Source organism: Symsagittifera roscoffensis, chromosome 9 (assembly GCF_963678635.1).
Source record: "Symsagittifera roscoffensis chromosome 9, txSymRosc1.1, whole genome shotgun sequence".
NCBI classification, from domain to species: Eukaryota; Metazoa; Xenacoelomorpha; order Acoela; family Convolutidae; genus Symsagittifera; species Symsagittifera roscoffensis.
The window spans coordinates 9333637-9344269 of NC_087070.1; the positions used below are offsets into that span (position 1 = coordinate 9333637).

Consider the following 10633-nt stretch of genomic DNA (forward strand, 5'->3'; position numbering starts at 1 on the left):
AGAAAGGCGTCATCACCAATGAAATCACCACCCTCGAAAAAATTGTCAGAAATTTTTACACGTCAGAACACCAGACCTATGCGAACTAGGCAGCCTCCCAAGATGCTAGGTGAGAGAGTGTTTACCAGTGTAGTTGATTTAACTGATAAAGATCGTGATGCTCCAGAATTTGGTTCACCTAGTTTAGTCTCAGCATGCTCAACGTTAGAAGCAACTACCGTAGAAATGGAAAGCCATCATGTCGACCTAGTAGACCTGACAACATTAACAGCACCTTCATCATCGCGTCCTACTATAGTTCACTTGCGGGAAGAAAACTATGCGTACCCAAGTGACCCGAAACCCTCGAAAACAGATGATCAAAAGACTCCTGAAAAGAAAGTCAAATTTAGCCCTGATGTCTGTTCCACGAAATTTAACCCATCGGGCCTACCTTATGAAACCTCAACTTCTACATTTGTCCCCATTGTACCTGACCCAGACTGGCTGAACACCTCCTTTATCATTTCGGCGGTAGAACTCCTTGGACGGCCAATGACGCTGGAGGAGTTAAGGAGATGGACAATAAACAAGGCAGCAAATCGGGAAACTAATTAGATGTAGGAGCTCCAATCCAGATGTTATCATAAACGTTCATGAACTCTCAAAAACTTCAATACAAAACTTTTAGTACCTTTACTATTTGTTTATTGTTGAATGCTATTAACATTCCATTGCCATAGAGTCATACAAACTTCCAGTGCTGTCATATTAAACCAAAAAGATGATTGGTAACACTTATAACCTTGCTTTAGCCATATAATTTCGCCGAAATGTCGGTAAAATTCTTTTCACCCATTGGGCGCTACCACCGGATAACCATTAGATTTATCCATCCTAGTATTAACCACTTATTTTGCCTATTCTAAGGATAACTCCCTGCCTACCTTACTGCTCAATTTACCCTGGTGCTATTCCAGTTTCTTGCTCGCCCATAGTAACCAGTCTATATTTATTTCACCCGACGAAAACATACTATTCGATCTAAGGTGCTTTGTTTTTGAATTTTTGTTATTGCTGAAGAACATGCTTTCCGGCCCATCGGGCCCGTTCATCGGTCTTTTCCGTACCGTACACCCGCTCTTTCGACCTGATAACCGTGCAATTTTACCTAGTATACAATACGCTTTCTTGGCCCTCGGTGCTTTACCAAGTCTGTGTTCCTACTGTTCTAGAACCACTCTCGGGGGTCCTAAACAATGCGCCTACTTAGTCATTTATTCTAGCGCTTAATTACTTTTGTTTTGTTCTCCTCTTGAGAGGCGAAATGGATAGATTATAGATAAATTTTCGCGGGGAGTGTAAAAGTATTATTGTTTGTTCATTTAACCTCTGATCTTTACTGATCGTTGACCTTTAAGTTGTTAATTTATACACCTGCCAAAAGCGCAACGGCTTTTGGTAGACTCGGAATTGGTCACTATCTTTTATGATACGTAACAAATCAACCGAAACCAATTCAATCTTTTAATCCTCTCTTACCTTAGTTAGCATCACCGTCTTTTATTTAGTCTTAAATAAAAGCCTACAATTTTAGTAGGAATCTTAATCATCCGTAATCTTAATCTAGTCTTAGTTTAAGTACACTCTTATACAACTACGAGTGGTATCCTAATTTTTTAACAATATATATTTGACGGAACTGTCAAAACGTTTTTTTCTGATTGTCATTGTTTGTCAAAAAATAGTAATATATTTTTTTCTTTTTTTTATTGTCATTGTTTATCAAAAAAGACCCAATCTCAAGAGCTTGCTAATATTCCCAATGAAAACTAAAATGAAAGCCAAAAAAAGGTAAACATGAAACAGACAGTTTGAAAAAGTGAAGCGAAACTCAAAATGTCAGACGCCGAAAGAGAGGCTGCTTGCCTCTGCTAATGAGTAAGCATAACAGTCTGCTTTTTTGTAGAAAAATATAGGCATCATTTTTTGCATGAGTTTTGGAAAAATAAATGTGTTTGAATTGGATTTTGAAAAGTTAAATGCCTTAATCAATCCATTCAAGGTTTTTACAAAAATCTATTGACAACTTCTGATCAGTAAACTGTTAACAAGCTTTGATCACTAAACTTTGCATTGAGAATTTTTTTAAAAAGTCCAAAAACTATTGAAGAAAAAAAAGAAACTTTCAGCACAAATTTGAAGCTAGCTCAATTTTCTCATAGTTTCATTTTTATATAACATATCACCATAAGCTGGGCTCATTAAATGAGGATAAAACTAAAAAAGAGAAAAATATTGAAGTTTTGTTTCTGAAAAAACGAGTATTTTATATTAAGTTTGCATGTATAAAAAACCTATAAATAATTTTCTTCGACTACGATTAGATGTAGCCTCTTGATGATTGACTTTAGTAAATGAGTATGTTTTTTTAGAAGACAAGTGCCGGTAACACAACTTTCGGTACCAGAGAAAAAAACGTAGATTTTTTGACGTTAAAGACGTTAACTTTTGAAATTGAAGACATAAGAGAGATTTCAACTATCAGTTTATCAAAGATCAAGTATCAATTACATTGTTTTCACTGAAAGAAAAATAACTTTGGCTCTTTTTCCTTTTCCCCCCTCCACCTGCAAATTTTTCAATTTGAAATTACTGTTCACTTTGTCCGATTGTCATGAAAATAGACATGCATATTGATTAGGCCATAACAAACATATTTGGTCTTCATAATTAGCCTTGTAAAACCACTCGTTAGACTATAAAATTCATGTTTGTGTGAGGTGGGGGGAAAAGGAAAAAGAGCCATAACTTAAACTATCGAATAAAAGTGCTCAAATTATCAGAAAGATATTAAAAACATACTAAAAAGACATAATAAACCTACTAAAGTTTTGTGACTTAATTTTGACTTGCTGGGTTTATAAACAGCCTTGGAAAATAAAAGTGGACGAGAAGTTGAAGATGAAAATCTTTTCACGTGTTAGATCATATTAAAGAACAGAACTTAACCCAAAAACTCTTTAAATTTCTTAATAATTATTGAGATACAGAGTATAAAAAGGCACAAAAAAAAATACTAGCAGTGGGAGACTTTTGCTATGAAGTTATTTCCATACAGTAGTTAAAATTAAACGCGTGGTTAAAAATAAACACATTTTTCTTGCATAGTTTTTCTTTCTTTTCAAGTTAATTTCAGGCAGTCGATTTTTTCTATATGATTAAAATTAAACCAGTGGTTACAGTAAAGCAATTTTTTCAAATGTTTTCATGTTCTTTTTTAATTAAGGACACCTTGAAGAGTCTAATGAAGTTTTTTTTAAGCTTAAAAATGATTTACCCTTCAAATTGAAAAAAAAAACTTTTCGGTTAGGCAGGCGAGAAATTCATTCATGTTCTATTAAATCAAATGTTTGAAAAAGTATCGAGTATCATGTAAAATTCTTAAGTAATCAAAAAATAGGCTCTCTAATTTTTTCACTTAAGAGTAACAATAAACTTTTTAGAATAAGTGACATATAGTTTGCAAGAATTCACGACGGAAATGTAAGGAACGACAATCAAACTTTCTTCTGTAGCGAATGAATTGAAAATCACTTGTTTTGATACAAACGTCTTCAAATGATATCGAACTAATTGGTATAGTTTTCTTTTGTTGAAATTGGCTAACTTTGATGAAAATTTCAAAAAACACAATACTTACCGATTAGTTTTTTTTTCAAAATACAATTTCAGCCGAATAAAGTGCAAAAATTTTTCTTACAAAAAGCTTTTATCGAAGTTATTTTTTTTTCTTTTGGCAAGGAATGAAAAAATTTGATATGAATCATGTCAAATTTTAAACATTTCTTTCTCGGCAACCATTTATGTGAACCATTTTAGATGTTTTAAAAGTTTTCCAGAAATAATTATACAAAGTAGTTTTCATTTCGCTGCTCCAAATCTGTCGAAAAGCAAAAAATAATCAAGTTGTTTTGTCAGGACGAAATAAAAAATGTTTCTTGAGTTATCATCTGCAGCGTTTTCATACAATTATATTGATGTACCTCATCTTAGTTTTTTGTGGAGATAAATAGAAAGTTTCTACTCCACATCGGATCTAGGGTCTTAAAGCACTAAACGACATAACATCGGCAATTTTTTTTTGTAGTCAATTTATTTTGAAAATTAGCCGATAAATTTCAACGAACTTGTTTTCGCAGTTCATCTGAAAATTTTTGCAGATAAATGTGAAAATATTGACCTTGGGCCGCTCAGTGCGTAAGACCCCGTTTCTATAATTGAAGTGTATATAAATTTTGAATTTTAAAATGGCCAGCTTGCTCATTCTGGCAAGTATTTTTTATACCAGTCTAATCAAGTTTTTTTTGAATAAAAACTGTATCAAATTAATTTTGTGAAAAAGTCTTTGCTGATGCCAATCATTTAAAAAAAAACAAATCTTCGAATTTGACTATGAATTGTCAATCATATTACATTATAAAAATCAGTAAATTACCCATATTTAACTTTATTTTGTCTAGTTTAACTAATAAGTTGACTATAATGGGGTCTTTTTTACGGCCCAATATTGATATTTTGATTACTTTGAAAATTAAATCATAAAGTTCAAATATGATTGCTTGAAATTAATTTAAGCAAATATTGAATTCAACTAACAGTTCCGACCTTTTTGGCCGTATAACACAAAATACCCTAAAAATGCAATATGAACTCAGAAAATACGGCAGTTATGAAACAGGGGCGTTTAACAGTGCCGAAGTACAACAGTGTCGAAAATTGATGATTTTCGGCACTGTTGAACAATAAAATTGTTTTCGGCACTCTTGTACTTCGGCACTGTTGAACGCCCCTCTAAGGGCATCACAACAGTGCCGAATAACAACAGAGCCGAAAACAATTTTCTTGTTTAACAGTGGATATAGGGTCTTAAAGCACTAAACGAGATAACATCGGCAATTTTTTTTATCTGTAGCTATTGTAGTCAATTTATTTTGAAAATTAGCCGATAAATTTCAACGAACTTGTTTTCGCATTTCATCTGAAAATTTTTGCAGATAAATTTTTTAGCCGAAATGACCGAAATTATAGACGTTTTATTTCCGCTGAACCCTTTTTACATTTCATTTTCTTGATAATTTCGGCTAATACTTTTTTATCTGTTAAAAATGTTAATTAAAAGGTTCAACCGCATTGCTTGAAATTGATTAATTTAGTCAATTAGATTAGACGGCATAAATTCCAGCTCAAAATGTGAAAATATTGACCTTGGGCCGCTCAGTGCGTAAGACCCCGTTTCTATAATTGAAGTGTATATAATTTTTGAATTTTAAAATGGCCAGCTTGCTCATACTGGCAAGTATTTTTATACCAGTCTAATCAAGTTTTTTTTGAATGAAAACTGTATCAAATTAATTTTGTGAAAAAGTCTTTGCTGATGCCAATCATTTAAAAAAAAACAAATCTTCGAATTTGACTATGAATTGTCAATCATATTACATTATAAAAATCAGTAAATTACCCATATTTAACTTTATTTTGTCTAGTTTAACTAATAAGTTGACTATAATGGGGTCTTTTTTACGGCCCAATATTGATATTTTGATTACTTTGAAAATTAAATCATAAAGGTCAAATATGATTGCTTGAAATTAATTTAAGCAAATATTGAATTCAACTAACAGTTCCGACATTTTTGGCCGTATAACACAAAATACCCTAAAAATGCAATATGAACTCAGAAAATACGGCAGTTATGAAACAGGGGCGTTTAACAGTGCCGAAGTACAACAGTGTCGAAAATTGATGATTTTCGGCACTGTTGAACAATAAATTTGTTTTCGGCACTCTTGTACTTCGGCACTGTTGAACGCCCCTCTAAGGGCATCACAACAGTGCCGAATAACAACAGAGCCGAAAACAATTTTCTTGTTCAACAGTGCCGAAAATCATCAATTTTCGGCACTAATGAACTTTTTTCATTGTTGCACTGTTGTACTGCCCTTATGAAAATAACAGAAAACGCTTCAATAACCATTAAAATTGCAATAGAACTTAACTAGACGGCATTTAAATTGTTTGAGCGCCATGTCTGTATAATGCGTTTAAAATTGAGTTCAACAATGCCGAAATACAACAGTGCCGAAACTGAAAATGTGATCAACCAACATTGTCAAAATATGATGACATTTGAAATTTTTGACTTCTGTTGATGAATTGTTGGCAGTTTTGTGTGATCTTTGTGTTGAGCTTTGAAGCGGAAACGGGGGGTTATTCTCATGCGCGAAGGACCGAATGGGCGAAAACTTGTAGGCCAAGGACCGAAGATAAAATTAAAGGAAAGCCAATTTAAAAAAAAAACAATTGCCATTCAATTAAAATGAATTAAATGAATCAACATTTTGCTTCTTTCATAACTAAACCTTTAAAATGTAAAATTTGTCCCATTTTTCCGGCGGTCAATGACAAATTGAAATTTTTGCAGATTTCTGACATTTTTTTCGGTCAATATCAATACTCCAAACCCTGGAAATGTTTACTTTCTTTCCCAAATTTTAGTTTACTGAAATCTGTTTGACTGATTTTTATTTTCGCGCTTCGGTCCTTCGCGCATGAGGGATTCCACCGCGGAAACGAAAAAAGTTCACAGTTTGCCGAGATAATTGTTTGTTCAGAGAATATTATGACGCCGCGCTTCGGGAATTTTTTTTTTATAAGCGGCATCAATTAAAATAGCATTTTCAGCTTTTCATTTTCCATCCATTTGAAAAAAAATACTTGTCAGTAATTTCGGATAAGTAAAAACAGTATAAAAAATAAGTTTCGGCATTGTGGAACAAGATTTTGATTTTCGGCACTGTTTTACTTCGGAACTGATGTACTGCCTCTTAAAATTGATAAAAAGCTGACGATGTTATTATCACCTTGTGGTAATAAAAATCAAACGGTTGAAATAATTTGCATTCATCGAGGAGGAAATATCCGCTTTTCATGAAATTTGAGTCTGATTGGCAAAAACTTCAATTTCAGACATGCTTTTTCTTGAGTTATTAAATTCAACCGGAAATGCTGTAATACCACGCATTCTTCCGTAAAAGTAATTTTTTTTAGATAATGGGTTTTAACAAAAAAAGTGTGGTCAAATAAATAAAAACCTATGATTATTTTTTCAGGCTATACGTTTTTCAATCAATTTAACTGCCTTATTTCTAAGGAGATTGCAAAAATTCTTTGATTGGAAATATGCTCCCTTTTATGTTCAACTTTGTTTGAAGTGAGGGAAAAAAATGTGTGCAAACTTTTTGGTTAGTCTGGACTTTTATCAACCCAATCATAACCACCCTAAGCATAAAGTTTCCGTCACTTTCCTTGGAAGTCGGAACATTAACAAAACGATAGCTATAATGATACAAATAAAGATATTACTTTGGAGTTCTTAAGAAACAGAATAAAAAAGAATTAAATAAAGCAAAATATTTTAATGTCTTACCCTGACACGACATCGCCGCAAATAGGACAGGGTCCCGGTTGTGTCCCCGACAACCCCCCGAAACCTGGGGAGTCCGAGATAGCCCAATTTCTCACAGTAGCAGTGACGCCAGTACTGGACGAGGAGCTTCCGGAACTTCCGACGGATAATTGCTCGTAATGTTCGTTCAAACTGTTTCCAGTCAATCGAGCAGATGCGAGTAAGTCATTTGGACTGCTCAGAAAATTTTCAGCAGATGGGGGGTTATGATCGAAGTGGCTTGATGCAAAACCATTAGTAGTTATGTTTGAGATAGTATTATTTGTCGAGTTACTGGTCGGCAAAAGTAAAATTGGGCTCAAATTTTGGTCCGGAACAGACATAATCATGTAAAGCAAGGATATGAAAAAATTGGACACTCACTAAATTTAAACTTTGCTGGACATTTTTTTCTTTTTGGATAATATGAAAGCTGAAAAAGAATATAAAATAACTACTTATTGTGAATATATCAATTGAAACATTTTTTTTCTGGGATTACTGTGACGTCATTTACCAAAATTCATCTTAAAAAAAAACAAAAAAATGTTTTCAAATGTGCAAAGATAACAATTAGATAATCGCGACTACATTCTAACTACACAAAGTAGAACGCAGAAATAAAACTAAAGAACAAGTATATTGAATTCGGTGGCATAAGCTAAGCAAAATTATATATGGCGTTTTGAATGGTATTTCTGTGGTACGTAAATCGACTGTCATTAGAATTGGCTTTCAGATGTATTGCTATGTTCACAAGCTCAACATTAGCTGATTGTTGAGTGAATACTATAACGTACTAACCTCCAAGCTGTAATTTTAAATGAACTCAAGAGAATGCTAGTTTTCTTTTCAGTTCAAACTTCCCCCCCCCCCCCCCCCCCCCTCTTTAATGGTAAGCTTGGGTTTCGATCATTGCACGGTTTGACCTAAAAATCTACAACCACGAAAAAAAGCTCATCATACATTTTCTTACAATGAGTGTACGGAAAAAACCCTTATCATATAATTTTCCATACATGAAAATTGTATGATAAGCGTTTTTGCATATCTGGAAATTGTATGACAAGCATTTTTCCATGTATGAAAATTGTATGACAAGCATTTTTCCATGTATGAAAATTGTATGACAAGCATTTGTGGTCAACGCGGGTTGAAAATGCGAATTCGGGAAATTAAAATAATAATAAGAAAAGCCTAAATTCTACGTACAAATTAGGGGGTATAACCAAGAATTAACACGCCGCTGTTTTTTATTTTTAAACTTGTATAATTCAACGTTTTTGCCCATTTCCGTTATATGTTTTTTATGGGTTGTTCGCTATATGTTCTCTAAAGATAGCGACCCTTTTTATGTGATAAGAGAATACGCGATAAGTCACTGAGAACAAAACCTCTTACAAGACTTTCCGAGTAAAAAGGAAAACGTGTTTGTAGTCTTTTTGATGAACTCAGTAAACCGAATTGACAATAATATCATTTAATGACTAGCTTGGGTTTCAAGGGAACAATTTTACTTTAGATGGCTTGATATTTTTGCAGCCCATATGCGAACTATAGCGCTAAAAATTATCATAAAATATTCTTTTCGAGCCATAGTTTATACACCGTTTATAACACAAAACGCTATTGGACAAAGCGATGTCTCAGAAAGCAGAATAATTATTTTAAATTTGAAATATTTCAATTTCTTTGCTGGTTGAAATGATTTTTTTTTGTTTAAATAAAGTACCCGGGTTGACGTCCATAGAAGAAAAATGCTTGTCATACAGTTTCATATATGAAGTCTATGGAAAAAATGCTTATCATAGAAAATTCATGCAAAGTTTAAAAGGTGTTTTAAAAATTTTTAATGAATATTTTTGGTCTAATTGCCTCTTTTGAAGCTTTCTGGTCATTAAAAAAGTGATTTAAAATTTTTTATAAAAATTGTTTATCATACAATTTTCATGTATGAAAATTATACATTAGTCATTTTGTCATAGAAAAAATAAAATTTTCAAAAATCACCAAAAAACGTGTCTGGGTAATTTTAAATAGATTTACATAAGTATATCTATGATAGAGGGCATATTGAAAATCAAAAACATAATTTTAGATTCGAACAGAAAAATGCTTATCATAAAGTTGTATGATATGCATTTGAAAATTGTATGATATGCATTTTTTTTCATAAACAAAAATAAGAATTTGAGGTAAAATTTTTTTAATCCCTCTTTTGGTTGCAAATTTTCTTTTGTGCTAAACTATAAATTTTACGAAAAAAAAATTGCAAGCAAAATTTGATATTTTTGTGTTTACATTATCAACACAAAAATGTCAAATTTTGCATGCAAATTTTTTTTTTCGTAAAATGATTTTCTCACCCAAAAACCCAAAAATCACATGAAAATGATTTTTTTTTGTAAACACGATTATTATATTTTGTTTCATTTGCTAAAATAAAAAAAAATTTGTAAAAAAAAACAGGCCTTTTTTTCTTAACCATCATAATTTTCAATCTAAAAAATATCTAGCCACATTCAAAAAGTTACTTTTTTGGTATATATTTCTATGTGAAAATTTCAAATTTAACTCTTATGGCTGAAACCACCAAATGCAGTTTATCTGCGTGGTAACTGCCAGCTACTCTATGGGTTTTCTCATGACAAAAAGTCTTTGGTTAGTGTTTCGGTTGAAACATGAAATTTCGAAACAAAAGTTTTTTGAATATTCATTTATGGAAAAAATGCTTATCACACAATTTCATAGTATGGAAAAAATGCTTATCATACAATTTCATATATGGAAAAAATGCTTATTTTGCTAATTTCATAAATATACTTTCACTCTGTGAAATTGTATGAAAAAGTATAATAAGCTTTTTTTTTCATAAATGAAAAATGTATGATAACCATTTTTTGTCAACCCGGATAACACTTATTTACTTGGCAAAAAATATTGAATAGAAAATTAAAATTATGAGCCCAATTCCCTTTACTAACCCACCAAAAAAATGTTCACCAACAACAATTTTGTTGTCCAAAATCAAGTGATAAAAATTATTGAGTTGATATTATGACAGATATTCGATGAACTGGTGGTTGTGTGTTAATTTTTTTCGTTTACTTTTTGAGTTCACGTTCTTTTATTGTCTCGGGTTTGTGA

The 10633-nt window shown here is 32.2% G+C and overlaps 1 protein-coding gene across 1 annotated transcript in view; it reads right to left on the bottom strand.

Annotated features, from left to right (window-relative positions):
* The window catches only part of LOC134854713 (uncharacterized), an 84526-nt gene extending 76178 nt beyond the window's left edge, over positions 1–8348 (bottom strand). The window contains exon 1 of the mRNA XM_063871068.1: positions 7469–8348. Coding sequence (XP_063727138.1) covers positions 7469–7836 — 368 coding nt within the window. The 5' untranslated portion in view covers positions 7837–8348. The remainder of the gene's footprint in view (positions 1–7468) is intronic.
* Positions 8349–10633: the final 2285 nt, after the last annotated feature.